Source organism: Phyllostomus hastatus, unplaced genomic scaffold (genome assembly GCF_019186645.2).
Source record: "Phyllostomus hastatus isolate PE091 unplaced genomic scaffold, TTU_PhHast_1.1 phas_contig_29, whole genome shotgun sequence".
NCBI lineage: Eukaryota > Metazoa > Chordata > Mammalia > Chiroptera > Phyllostomidae > Phyllostomus > Phyllostomus hastatus.
Window position 1 is genome coordinate 33,828,099 of NW_025333835.1, and position 15,688 is coordinate 33,843,786.

The 15,688-nt window shown below is 34.1% G+C and overlaps 1 protein-coding gene across 1 annotated transcript; it reads right to left on the bottom strand.

Moving 5' to 3' along the window:
• Window positions 1-4,201: 4,201 nt before the first annotated feature.
• On the bottom strand, window positions 4,202-10,968 carry SLITRK6 (SLIT and NTRK like family member 6). Its single transcript, XM_045838876.1, has 2 exons — window positions 10,524-10,968; window positions 4,202-8,027 (listed from the first exon to the last, which is right to left on the bottom strand). Exon 2 carries the CDS (start codon window positions 8,001-8,003, stop codon window positions 5,481-5,483), a length of 2,523 nt encoding a protein of 840 aa, XP_045694832.1. The 5' UTR covers window positions 8,004-8,027; window positions 10,524-10,968; the 3' UTR covers window positions 4,202-5,480.
• Window positions 10,969-15,688: the final 4,720 nt, after the last annotated feature.

The following is a 15,688-nucleotide window of genomic DNA, read 5'->3' on the forward strand; positions in this document are numbered from 1 at the left end:
AATGCCAGAAATGGGCGCCAAATGTGTCTCTGAAAATCTTAACTGATGAAACCATATGTGGCATTTAAACTGATCTTACTCTTTTACAATCATGACTCCTCTGAACTCTATCATTAACTTTCTTACTCTGCCGTGCTTTGCTATATTAACTTTTGACAGTATGAATCATAAAAACATAGTAGCAGGGGCATATGTGCCTTTCAATTGTCCATAACACCAAGTTATGGGATGGCTTATACACTTTACATGCATTCATTCACTACCTGTGATTTCATCAACACGAAGAATTTGAAGTTGAGCAAATTTTTTAAAGATTTTATTTATTTATTTTTAGAGAAGGAAGGGAGGGAGAAAGAGAGAGAGAGAGAGAGAGAAACATCAATGTGAGGTTGCTGGGGGCTGTGGCCTGCAACCCAGGCATGTGCCCTGACTGGGAATCGAATCTGCAACACTTTGGTTTGCAGCCCGCGCTCAGTACTGAGCTATGCCAGCCAGGGCTAAAGTTGAGCAAATTTTTTTGCAACAGAATGATTGAATTTTGTCACTGGTAGAACCAATCAGATGTAAGAAGCAAACAATTATTTTTGAAAGATCAGGTTTTCTGCTTTTTTCAATTTTAAAATTAAATACCTTATTTAAAAGCGTATAATTTTTAATTATCTTAATTGGAAATAACATGGATATTTGTGTTCATGGGTGTGCAAGTTTAGTTGTTTTGAATTGTTTCCTTTCTCCATTCACTGATCTGCTGAAAGACATTTACTAACAGAAGAGTATTTGTCTAATTTGATTATGCTTCCAAAGCAGCTAGGAGAAGATTCTACATCTGGCAGTCTCCTCTCTGTTTACATGTACATAAAAATAGATTTATGTAATCAATATAAATTCATCTTTTAAAAAACTGAGTAAGACAAACTTAAAGAACACATGGACAAAAACTAGGGGGAGGGTAGTAATGGGAGGGAAGTGGGAAAGTTTTCATTGCTTAAATGAAAACATGTATAGCATCATCATACATGGCTGGATTGGGAGTAAAAGGGAGAAAACTGTATTTGAACAATGATTAAAATAAAATTAAAAAAAACTGAGTAAGTTCATCTTCTAGCGTAGTTGGTAAAAAAGTTTTGTGATTAATAAATATTTAGAAAAATTCTTTTAGATTTGCAGCTCACCACTAGTGCTGTTACACAGAGTTTTAGGGTCATTGTTTCCTTCACTTATAAGCTGTACGATTTGGACAAAACTTCACAGACTTTCACAGACTAGCATTTGAGTGTACACAAAGAAAACTAGCTGTGTTTTATAAAACAGCTAAGGGTGTGCATATTTATATGAAAAAAACTTGGTAAACAAAATAATTTTAATAATATATTCATATTATAATTCAATGACAAACAGCTATTGTATCTTATTTTTATTTGAGGCATTGTTGTGATTATAATACTCATGTAACATTTGGGAAAATATCTGTTCAGGGCATAAGGAATTAAAGAGGCAAAGTGAATATTTTATTTTTAATCATTTATGTATTCCTCATTGAACAGGTCATCCTTGATATGTCTGCTCAGATGTAGGAGTACTCCAGCTGAGAGCTGGTAACTGTCTCTTTTCCTACCAGAAAAGTGTGTCCTTTTATAATATCCCAAGAAGAAAACTGCAGTCATCCATGCCTATGTTATAAAAGTGCTCAGAGAAAAGGAATAGAAAATAATCCTCAAATTCATTGTAGAATCATTTCCCAATTACTAGTCAATCCAAACTTTTCAGATGGTCAGTATTTTTATGCATATGGATCAGTTTCTATGTTGAGAATAGTCTCCAGTAAGAATTTAGCAGTAACTCATATTTGTTGAAATTTGGGGAGCTTTCTTTAAATATTTGTTTGTGTTTGTTCCTATTAAAGAAAAGTTTTGGTCAAATAATTCTGAAACTTAGCAGTATTTTTCTTCTCTTAAAAGTAACTTTGACTATACAATCATTAGTTATCAATGCAAAATAAATAATACAGAATAAATTACATGTACGTTGAAGCAATAGCTACTATCCACCTCATCTTTATTAGTTATTTCCTCACAAAATAAAATGTATACTTATTTATTTGGTAGTTATCCAAATATAAAGACCTATGAACAAATATAAGCCATAATTTTAAAAAGCTGAATTTTTAATAACCTAGGAATACTCAAATCACATTCTTGAATCCTGGAGCAAAATTAAAGCCTTTTCAATTAGTTGGGTCAAAGCATCAACACTGCTTAATGGTCACTTCGATGGTACTTCAATTTACTTAATATCAGGTCAGAAGAATGTCTTTCTCTCTTCCATGATGTATGATTCATTCAGGAGGGGAAGCCAACATCATTGACATCATTCTTTCTTATCGCATTATAAAAAATCTGTCCCAGTACGGAAATTGGTGGGAGCTATTTAAAGAGCACACTTGTAAGTTTACAGTATATATTTAATAGTTATTTAGTAAAAGACTACTGATTAAATTGGGATTAGCACAATCTATGTCTAACAAATTGACATGTTTTAATAAATCTAACTTACTATGATTCTACACGAGTATCTCTATGTAGCAAAAATTCTAGGTTGTGACCCAAATGAGGACTTACACTGTAATATACTTATTACACTGATGTGCAATAAGTATATTATAACTTCTGTTTAAATCATAGAAGTGATTTCTATGAAAAACATATGTTCATAGAAAAGCATAGGGTAATTAAAAGTCTAGCTTATTTTTAGAATGCCTAGGGATGTAAATAAGGTTGAGGATACTGAATTAGGACTTGGGACTCTGAATCTATCAATTAATTACCGAAACAGACCACAGTGATTGCTTCGGTAAAGGATCAAACAGGATATGTAATACACTAGCTTTCTCAGCTCTCAACTGCCTGCCAGGAACCAAATCACTTAAGAAAGATTTCATCATGAATGAAACTTTTAAGCCTTTAAAATGACTTATTCCTTAAAAATCATAATGATTCTTATGTCATCACAAGATATATCCTGACTCCCATGGGTTTTTGGGAGTCCCATGGGTTTTTGGGTTTTACTCCCATGGGTAAGTACAATCTTGGGGTTGTACTTAATTTGGGGGATATATTTAGATGGTTTTATAAATAACTTTGTACTGCCTTAATTTTAAGTTGAAGAACAAATGTTACTGCTTCAGGAAATTAACAATAAGTAACAATTTTTAAATGTTTTTCCCACCAAAAAGAAAAGCATATTTTCTGAGGACATGTCCCTGTCTGCATTCATGGAGTCCTTCCAAGAGTCCTCAAGGCGTGGGGATTTTTTCAGTTTTCTTCCACATTTATGCACTTGATTGGAATCGGAAAATATTGGCAGATACTATGCTCAAGCTGAATAGAACTGCATTAACATGAATGCTGCTCTATTGAGAAAAACAAAGGTACTTTGTAACTTTCAAATTTAAGCTTTGGAAGGTTTACTATTCCTTACTGTGCTGAATATTTTTCTTAATGGATAAATATATCAAGCATTCAATATGTACATAGATTTCCCCTTAGTGGTTTTATAAAAAGAATTCTCACCTTGCCCTTTCCAATCTTGAAAGTTAATGGAGAAATTCAGGTTTACAATGAGCCTTTTAACACATAATACTAATTGTTTTCTATTAATAATTTGGTGATTTAAAAAGAAAACCTTACTGATATGATGTCATGATAGATTATACTTATTTTTCATACCATGTTGCCAAGGCCCCTACTGCTTTCAACAACAGGAAGTCTTCTCACTCAAAATCAAAGAAATAATGTATGTTTGTTTTCCTAGTAGAGCAGACAGTTGATGTTGAAAGCCAAAACATTTAATAGAACATTCAGGATTCACTAAAATAGAGCTAACTACATTAGAGAAATTTCTACCTAAAGGGAATCGTTTCCTTCCCAAACTTGTACATGGATTTGCATGGTGTTCAAAACACAAAACTAGATTTCCTTGATTAATCTTGTTTTGCTTTGTGAAAATCTGTTGCACAGTTGATTGTATAATCACAAAGAAGAAAAAGAACCATTTTCATTTGTGTTGATTGCGGAAATTGCAGGCTGGAAAGAAGTGCTGGTCACATTTAAGTTCTGTTTGTCAGTCACACCTAGACTTTGAGTGGCCTTTTCACTGATGATTCTGTGTGGAAGACAACAAGCAGAATTGCGTTTTGCATTTGTATGCGTGCATGATGTGAGTGTATGGATTAGTCCTGACTTGATTGAATTACAGATCAGACTAATTGAAGAAAGTACATTTAAAAAGAGCATTTTTATTTTAGTTTTATTGTAATCAGTGGTATTTTTAATTTTCTTAAAAGGCACCCAAGAATAATTACCTTTGTGAACCAAAAATATACAAAACTGTACAGAATAAATAGTTCATAGAAATCTAGCTATACTTTCTTGTAAAATAAAGCTACATTGTGCCACTCATGAGGCAACTTAAACCACTTATGTTCAGAAGTGCCTTTTGCTACTAATTTATGGCAACTATCATTATACATCAATAAAAATAATAATATTTTTCCTATTTCTTTATACCTGTGAATTACTTGCCACAAGAAACATATTTCTATCGTGGTCATTCAAATTTACAAAGGATTAATGCTATGAAGGAAACCAAACTTAATAGATGCACTAGTCATATTTACAATTGGATATCAGTAGCATTCTTTAAATATTCAAAGAATAAGACTTAAACTTTGAGCACAAATGACATATCTTAGTTCACAGCAGCATTGACAATAAGATTGTCCACACGAAATGTGCAGAAAGCCCAAACAGTTTGCTTGTGTATTCCACCACAACTACTAATCATGTTTAACTTTAAATTCAGAAAGCATAGCAGGAGCACTTAAAAAAATCCTCAAATGTTCAAAGTTTTGGTTCACTCATAGCCTATATAATTCAACTTTCTATGTTTTTCCTTACTATTACTATTTGTCATTTTAAAGGTCCAGTTCCTTTTGCCTTTACTGCAATAAAATTAGATGCATTTAACAACGTACATTTTTCAGTACATATACTAGTTATATAAACAATATATTTCTTACATATTATAACTACATATACACGTATAATTTTTAAATGACAAAATTCAATTCTATTCAACCCATGGGTAAAACAATTCAAGAACAATAGGGTTACTTTGTCAACCCTTTTAGATGTGCAAGAGGACTTCTGTGAAACACTTTTAAGTATGTGGAGGAATATTACTATCATCCTTGAATGATTTACATGCAAGGATTTATTTTATTGGGGACAGACAAAATTGCCAGAAAATAACACAATGGCTTCTCCCAGTGATCCCTGAGTTTCTTTCTTTCTTTTATTCCCATACAAATACTGCTGTGCTTAAATTCTGATTGATGACACACTCATGTAAGGCACTTATTTACAAGGTTTTGACTTAAGACAGAATCACAGCATTTCTGCAAAAGCCCTCAAACTCTCCATCTACGTTTGCTGCTCCAGGACTTCTAAGTAGTCGGGTTCAGCATGCAAATTAGCTTTGAGCTCAAAATATTCATTTTTAGTCTGTTCCACTAATACCTTCCTGGGCCTTGAGTACATTAATGTCTCCATTAATTTTAACTCTTCGTGTGCTCCTGGATAATGTACCTCCATATCAGGCTTGAGCTGAGCAATGTTTTTCTTTAGGTATTCCGTGATTCCCAGTTGTTGGAGTTCTCGTTCCTTCTCTAAAATGTTCCTATATAATGAACTGGCATCTTGGAAGGATAAAAATTCAGTAGATTGGTCTGTGGTTTTGTACTTCATATTGGACCCTGTGAGTGGCGAGTGATTTTCCCGTTCTAAAAGACTTCTTTGGAGATGTTTTGCATCACTTCCCTCCTTCTCATTCCTTTCTTCTTCCTCTTCCAAATGCTTTGGGCCAAAGGATGGACTTCTGTAGACATGAACCATGGGGCTCACCATGTGCTGCTCGTAGAGTGATGCACTGGGTCTTTCAGTGGTGTGATGAGTTGTTTTATGGCCATACATACTATATTGAAGATGTACTGGACTGTTGTCTCTGATCTGTTCATCTGCTTGTTTCTTTTTGTATCTTCTCCTGCGGTGGAGAACAAGAACCACTATCCCTGCAGCACAGAACACAATAGTTATGAACACAATCAGCAGTCCTAATATTAAAACAGATAGTGGTACAGCATCAGTAAGTGATCTTAAAATAGTATCTGCTGTAGTTGTGGTCGTGGGAGTATTGACAATTATGTAACTAGTCTGAGTTGGCAGAGATGGGTTGCTGACCAAACCTGGGCAAAGAAGTTCGCTATTAAGTGACTTTAATTCCTTCTTGTCTAAGTGCTCTGGAGAAGTGCAGAGGATGTCATCCGTCACTGTGTTCTTACTTAATTTTTGTATCCATTGCTGCAAACCAACTAGGTCACAGGAACAATCCCAGGGGTTGTCCTCAAGGTCAATCTGGGTCAGTAAATCAAGGTCATCCAAGATATTACTCACAGGTAGATGAGTAAACTGGTTTGTTCTAAGGTTTACTCTTGTTAGCGGAACTCCTGAAAAAATATGTGGTGGTAAAACTTGCAATAGATTATTATTTAAATACAGGACTCTAAGTTTAGGCATTGGGTTAAAGGTTCCTGGTAATATTTCCTTAATTGCATTATATTCAAGATATAAGTACTCAAGATTGTGGAGACCAAGGAACATGGCTCTCGTTAATTTTGTCAGATGGTTGCCATTTAAATAGAGCTTCTGTAACCTTGTTAGATTCACGAATGATCCTTCTTCAAGTACCTCAATGTGATTGTTTCCCAAGTGAAGCATTTCCAAAGTGAAGTATTCCACTAGATCAGACTTCATTACTGTATGAATAATATTCCCTGCTAGAATAAGCTTTCTAGGATTTTGCGGAGGAGGTTGTAGATCTGATAAGCTTTCAATATTGCGCTCTTGACAGTGTATCAGCAGTCCTGATGGGGACAGTACTTTGCAGTTACAAGGAATTGGACAGTAGAGTACTGGAAGTTGAGTGGATGGCTTTGTAATATAAGGTATCAAACCTGGTGCTTTGGTGGGTGGTTTTAAAGGTGATATGGTCTTGATCGACATGCGACTATCATTTATCGAAGATGTTACTGCCTGAAGCAAAGATCCGGAGGGGTCCTCGTGTTCTTCATACACGGGTGGAGTGGGGCACATCGATTCCTTTTTCAGTCGGCTTAGAATGCTCCCTTTGAAAACCGCAGGGCTGTTGCATACAACCTCACCAATGATGGACTGTGGAGGCATGTTTTCCAACCAGATTTTTAGCTGTAACAGGTCACAATTGCAGACCCATTTATTGTCCTCCAACTGGAGATCCAATATTCTGCCAATGTGTTCTAAAAAACCGACATAAGGCAATGTTTGCAACTGATTTCCACGGAGATCTAGGTGGGTTAAAGGAACAAATCGGAATATGTTTGGAGGAAGACTCTCAATAGCATTGTCATTTAAAATTAACACTTTAAGTCTGTTGAGCTTGCTAAAGGCACTTGGTTCAATCACTGTAATAAAATTGTTATCTGCTTGCAGGAATTCCAGGTTTTCCAGTCCATGGAAGGTGTCCTCTTTAAGAATTTCTAAAGAATTGTGATTGATATGAAGTTGCTTTAGAAGGCCAAGGCCATTAAATGCACCAGTCTCAATATCTGCAATGTTGTTATATCCAAGGTGTATTGAGATAGCATTGCTAAGCCCAGAAAAGTCATTTGTGTGAAGCATTGTCAAACCATTATTTAATAAACTTAACTGGAAAGGTCGTGATGGTGGCACACTTATTTGGGATAACAGCTTGATACCCTTGTCTTCACAATTTATTAAAATTGTGCCATCTTTTTCCTCACAGTTGCAAAGAGAATCACAAGAACCTCTGGCTGAGGACATTGGAGATGGGGACTGTGAAGACATACAGGCCAGCAGAGATGAGTATAAGAGATGAATCCACAGCTTCATGTTGTCATGGGATAGAATCGGATTCTGGAAGATAAAACGCAGCAACAATGGGCTTTAGTGGGTGGGAACATGGAAGAAACGAATCTGATGTTTGCCAAAAGCTACGTTTGCCACTACAAAGAAAAACATTGATTACTGTGAAACCAATGAATATTTTGCTGCTTCTATATTTTTTTTATTTTTTCCTAATATGATTACAGATGTGTTTTGATTTAGTTTTAACTTGAATTGTGAACAAATTATAAAATTTAGGTCAAGGAAAATTTGAAATGTTATATCATTAGTTGTGTTCACATCTGCCAAATAAACCACATTTTAATAGATGACAGAGGTGTCAGCTAAATGGACCATGATTCTTTGATATGATGCAAAGGTGTATGTTTGCAACAACCTCAATGAATCTAAGGCTGGAGGATTAAAGTATAAGACAAATATGTAGGTATTAGCCAAAAGAAGAGAGAACTGTAGGGAATAAAAAATCATAGGAAAAATGTATGTATGCATGCATTATGCATTTCTTTATTTCTAATTTTTAACTTGGTGTCACACTGCAGCATCTAATAATGTGCCTGTGTTTTAACCTGCTTGGATTCTGGCTCAACATCCTTATTAATTTCATTTATTTAAAAACCTTAAGGAGACTATGTCTCTGAGTGTGTAACAAAGTGGAACACTATAAAAAGAATTTTGTTTTAACTGTGCTGCCTAGGGTGCTTTGTATCAGCCTAACAGTGTTAGATATGTATGGTTAAGAGTGCCCATTCAAATTTCACTTGAGTCATGCTTTATATTGAATTTCTAGATGTAGGATATTTTCTAATACTTATAGTTTTTTAAGAATTAGGTTAATATCATAAAAACTAAAGAAGCTGGACATGGGAGTTTAGGGGGTAGAGAGACTGAGCAGAAAGGAAAAAGGACTCATGGAAATGGACAACAGTGTGGTGATTGCTGAGGGAGGTGGGGGGTAGAAGGGGAATAAATGGTCATAGAAAAACACAATAAAGATTAAATTTTAAAATACTAAAAATAAAGAAGAAAAACTGATCTTTAGCATGCACGTATGGCTACGATAAAAAAGTAAGCAATGCCTCACATAAACTTCTAGCAAATGACTTCCTAATGAGGTCCTGAAATAGGCTTTAGGGCACTGAAGGTCACTATGTAATTAAGCAATTGATCTCTTTTATTATAAGGCTAAGAGTTGCAAACCATGAACTTGAAACAGACTGCATCATACTAAAATATGTGAGAATATCTGTAATTTTCTAAATAAAAAGAAAGGACAGTCCAGGATAGCAGCATCACATACTCTAGCTCCTTAAAAATTTGAGACATGCATCTGAAACAGCAATTTTTAATAAAGATTCTAACTCTGAAATGACAGTAGTGACCATGTGAATGCATAGCTTTAATAATATTTTATTCCCTTCCTTTAAATATGAACCTTAAATTTATGTAAACTAAATTGAAAAGTAAACAAACACCACATCTCATAACTGTTCAACTTTTCCAAATGTTAAGTGCTTTCCTTTTTCTGGGTGGAATGTACACTAACTTTGAATTTAATTAAAATTCGCAGTCAGGTAAACCATCCCAGAACCCAATCAATAAGCCTAAATATAAACATTTATTCCAAGAATATACATTGCTTAAATGAAAACATGTATAGCATCAATTTTTTGAAAAAGTAAAAGGTAGCCAAAGAAATAAAACAACATAATGCCTTTCCATAGAAAGGAAAAGTTAGCAGGCTCAGTTTTTCCAAAGGGAAATAGTTTAATTTTAAACGGCTCTGAGAACTGTGTTTAAAATCAAGCAGCTTGTAGTTGCAGCCTTTAACTTGTGGATTGGCTTCCACAAACAATAAAAACACTTCTCCAAAGATTACCGAGAAAGAGTATTATTCATTTCCCCAGGTACAGCATCTTGAGAAAAGAGTAAATAACTTCCAGATGATAATCTCTCATGACTTTTTCATCTGATATGCATTTTATGCTCTTCAAAACATCCTAAAAAACAATTTATCTTCTCAGACATACATACAAATTTGAAGAGTAGTTCTGTATTGACAATTTCTGACTCAATTGTTAAAGAGGTCCAAAATGTCCATTCACATATTTTAGAAAACACTGTTACATCAGGAAATAATGAAAGTAGTATACAAAATACAAAGAATCCTTTAATTTTCTGCCTATGTTTTAAGTTCAACAGTGTCATCTGGAGGTGACCTTTTCTTCAGGAAGCACACGTACTTAATTCCCAATAACAATCTGCGTGCTGTAAAAAATTACAGTGGCATATTATTTTATTCGTTTTCCTCCACAGCCAGCTGTTGGGCTAAATGCTGCTCAGAGAAAACATGCATCTGCTACAGCATTAGTGGTGCCAATGAGCAAGAATGCAACTGGATATCCTGTAATGCAAAGTCATTTTTTAAAGGGGGAAATATATACATTGAATCATTTGAAGGATGATGCAAAAACTGGTATCACAAAAGCCTGGAAACATTCATCTTACCTGTAAAGCAGAGACTCTTCCTGACGTTATCTGTAGTGCACAGCTGGAAGAGATGTTCAAAGTAAATTCAGTTTCTTTATTAAAAAAGAAAACACTAACCGCCGTGTACTTTCCTTGCAAATATCACTTTTTGGCAAGTCCCATCACTTTTATAAAGTGAAAGCCTCTAGTCAGAAACACAGTGCTGAGCATTTCACTGAAAATATATTTCAAGCAGAGTGCACACTAGATCATCCTGAAGCAGTTGTCCGCCTCCAATTAAAATTCACAGCGTACTTCACAGCTATGCTGACTTTTTTTGCATATAGTTAACCATTTGCAAGCTGCGGAATGCAGTCAATAAACAAGACGTTTCCCAGAGCTGGGGCTGTTCACTCTTGCTTTCTGAGGTTGTAGATCTGAGCTGCAGCAGTGTTCTCTTTCTTCCCTTTCTAGTCTTTCTTGTTAGCTCAGTTTGTTATTAGTCAGACTGCCAAGGGCTGGGAGGTAGGCGTAAATAAAGAGACTTCTTGGCTTTTGACTCAGCCTTTAAGCCCTTCCCCATCAGAATGCTTTAATCTGCCAGTGTCATTTAACAGAAGAGACAGCTCCACCTTGGGACTGCTCAACTGCTACTCTTTCTGCAAGTGGTCCCCCCACTCCCTTTTCCTACCAAATAGAGTGTAAGGACATTGTGATGGGAATAATTACATCTCATTTTGAATGTCTGAGATTATTTTGTGGTATATAGAAAACTAAATAATACATTATGTTCAATTTTAATCTGGCACACTACTGTGTGTTTTGCTCACATCTGTGCAGAAAAACTGCATGCATGCTGCCTGAAGAAGAGTGGTTTCAGTGTTGTTTTGAAATTGTGCACCAAATAAATTTTAAAGTGTTCACATGAACTGCTTTCTTGCCATATCTGCATTTTTGAATTCAGGCTTTTAACATTTTTTTAAAAAAAACCCTCTGCCAGAGACTCTAAGTTTTATACTTCATTATTTCTTTCCCTACAGCTAAGTTTCAATGATGAGATTAGAAATAAGGTCCTTTTTCAGTTAATATTTATTTGGAACAGAAATATGATTATCAAGAATTATACTCAAGCATCTTTATTGCAAATGGTTGTCAGTCAAACACTGTTTATCACTCTCAAATATATAAAATTATATATTTTCAGATAAAATAAAACACGTTAAATGAGTATATGGAAGTGAAAATGTCATGATTTTCTATGGTACTAGGTCAGAGAGCATTTTGTCCTAAAATGATTATATTTAAAATGTAGTCATTTCTTCGACTCTTAAAATTTTCTGAATCACCACTAACAAAACTCTCAACTGTCAGATTCCTTATTTCCCCAAATGCCCATGCTTTAAAAATTAGTCCTCTTTACCTGCATTGTAAGTGCCTGACCTTGTTTATACCCAAAATGAATGTGCTAGGTACTATCACTTATTTTGAAACATACTATGTTTAGAAACACACTTGTCTATAGGTTCTAGGCTACCTATATAATATTAAGTCTCATTTCAGAAAAAGCTACCCTTCAAAAAGAGGTTTCATGAAGGTTAAATTATCAAAATGGGAAAATTAGATTGTATTATATAATGATCATCTACATGTATGCATTCAAATTCATAAAGTTTCATATCCTTAGTGTGAAATAGTTGTTTTAAAATATAAGGATTTTGATGCAATTTTTAACATTCCATTTTTTCTTTGTTATATTCTTACTCATTAAGCCTCTTATTTATTTTAGAGACATTGTGTGCTCCAAAATGGAATAGAGTTTATAATACAGATTAAGAAGTGAATAAAGAGAATCTAGATGAGGAATAAGAAAATAAAGGGAATAAGAAAGAATAAAGGCAAGGCATCAATTTTAGGCACAATTTGCTGCGAGTTGATAACCAACTCAACTTAAATCAAAGTATTAATTTAGGTAAGTGGTGACAATGTGGAAACAAGGCGCTAAAATAATTTCTCTTCCAACATTGTAGACATAATTCTCCAAATGCATTTCTTTAAGTTTTGGCAGCAAAATGCCAGAAGAAATGCTCTTGAAGTGTAGTTCATGGAGGAATGATTTTCAAAGAGACTTGTGGGACTAAAGAAACAAATGTCCTTACAGATTTATGCAGATTTCTCTCATTTTCTTCAGTTTGATCCAACTGAGATATTAATTGAGAACAATCAACATTATACCATGCAGCAGATAATCAACATACTCAAAATATCCAAATCCACCCAGGCTGGTGTGGCTCAGTGGATTGAGTACCAGCCTGTGAACCAAAGGGTTACTGGTTCAATTCCCAGTCAGGGCACATGCCTGGGTTGCGGGCCAGGTCCCCAGAGGAGGGAGTTGTGAGAAACAACCACATGTTTTTATTTCTTTCCTTCTTTTTTTCCCCTCCTTTCCCATCTCTAAAAAATAAATAAATAAAATATTTAAAAAACCCAAATCAAATAAAGTTATTGGTGAAAATGAAGAATGTGTCTTTCATTTTAAGGAAAAAAAAACATATGTACCTTTTGGCCAACCCTATATATGAGGAGCTAGGAGACTGTCCTTCCTCCCCTGCTTATGTAAATGGGGGGAAGACAATCATTTTACAAGGTAGCAAAGGCTGGATAAAATGACGTTTTATTAAATTTGTTGGACCGATAATGCACATGGCACAGATAGTACAAAAAGACAAAGACTAAACACTGGAAAGAGAAAAGATTAAACAAAGAAAGAGATTTACTCATTCTGTAAAGAACTAGTTCTACTTCAGAGCACGGGCCTGCCTTTTTCATTGCCATATTTAAGTGGTAAAGCAAACACATGTGCCAGATTGATTTTAACCTAAGGATCTGGAAGTCTTGAAAAGAGAAGACTTTGCACAATTCTGTGCATAGACTGAGGAATGTTTAAATACTCTGAAGGTAGAAAGCATCACACGATGACCCTCTATGGGTGATAATCCCATAGATGGATTCTAAATGTACAATGGTTATGTCATTCTGTGAAGAAACAGAATAAGCAGAGACATAATCCTAAATCAATGTCACCTTTTTAAATACATAATTATTTAAGGGAAATAGCACAAATCATTGGGGAATACCTATTACTTTGGGCTCTGTCTTCTCCATAATCTTGGAGGAATACACTGAAAAGCATGATAATGCTATTATAATTGAATATTACATATATATCTGCAAATAATCTCTAGATTTACAGTTATATAGAGACCCAGCGCACTATTTTTTTAAAACATTACACCATGTCTTATTTCCTTTTCATATTTTGAACTAAAGGTTGCTTTAACATTGTATATGCTTAAAAAGTATATCTGTTTTATTATGAAACTCAAAAGGAAATTCCAAAGAAATCAGAAAAATAAAATTCACTCATAGTCCCATAGCTTAAATTCAACTCAAATATTTATTAAATTTATTTTGTATTCCATTTCTGTCCATTGTATACAAAAATAATAGCTCTTATAAAATAATGCTGGTTTTTTTTTATTTTTTACAATGTCATGCTATACAGTGAACTTTGAATTTGATCCTTCAATCTGGAACATATGGTTTTCTTCCATCTTTCACTGGGAGAGAAGCCCAAAACTTCTTATTGCCATTTCTTTCTCTCTTCTGTTAGAGTCAGAGCATAATCATTTTGGACAACTTGACTTCTGACAATAACATGTAATTTAATGAGGAAATATTACCTGTGTAATCTAGAAGGTGGAAGATGTTCTAAGCCTTTAGCAACAACATCTCTGCATATGAGAACATTTGCAGACATTTCTCATGAATAGTAACTTTTAGTGAAAAGTTTATGCATCTTAAGAAAAATCTGTATGGCAGATATAATAATTTATACAGTCTCACATCAATGGGTATTTAGGAAACTTGTCTTTTACATTGTACCGCTAGTAAAAAGGTTAATTTGTTATTTAAATTCTGTTTCCTTCATGCTCAATTTGAACTCAGATCAAAGGTATAAAACTAATAACGGGATTGCCTTGTTCTGAAAGAAGTCTTATAATAGTACTCTCTGTTTAACCTGAAATCTTTTGACACAAAAGAACTCCCTGATAGCATTGTTTAATCTGGCAAAACCTAAAACAAAACAAAAGAAATAAAACTCTCTCCTGGAAGTTTGGATTTTGAGCTGTCTTTCTTCATACAAAGCATAGTTGAGGTTTCATCAAATCCCCTACTTCAAATGGATGCCTACAAAAACTATTTTTAAAAATTACAAAAAAAAAAACCCTACGAAATGATGGTGAATATTTTCATAGTGAATAATTAATGGTGAGCAAGAAAACGAGGTCCCGGGGAATAATGCCAGACTGTTGTTATTTGGGTTGTAAAGATTCCTTGAGGGAAGGCTAGTATCTACTTTGTATTTTTTCCATAGTACTGCAGAGTGAGTTGCACCATGAAAAGTAGTTAAATATGTAGTTATTCAAGATGAATGGTTTCTTTGTATGTTCTCACTATTGTATAACCTTAGTATATTTATTTATTAGTTCTTAGAAATGTATAGATATTGATCTCTTTAAATTCTGTCCATTTAATAAAAGCATAGTATTAAAGACCAATATTGGAAACTAAAAATTAAATATTGATCCTCTGAATCTTTCCAAATGTTATTTAAGAGTTATTAATAACTCAATCTGTCTGATTATATTATTTTGTATTCAAATGGTTAACAATAATGATAGGCAAATGCCACTTTATCAAATATGCATACTAGGTTATCAGTTAGGTGGATCACCTGCAAGGAATTTTAAATCCCCGATGCCTTCCTATTGCCAATCACAATTTGGACATCACTGCTTCTCTCTATCACCTATAACTATGCCAGTGAGAGATGAAAACATGTTTAAGGTTTAATCTTATAATTGGGATACTTAACTATTTTTATAAAACATGTCAGCTGCTTTTAATGTATTATTTTAACAAGATAAAGTTGGAAATATCATGACCATAAACATTATATATGTGTGTATAAATATAAGCATATTTAATTTCTACATAAGCTCATCTATAATCTCTACATTGTGAAATGAAAGTAATAACTTTTTCAATTTAAGGTTGATTAGTTGGTATGGGAATTTAAGTATCATACTTTACATTCATTTGGATGGAAATAAAATTCTTTGTTACCATTGGATCTAGGTTCT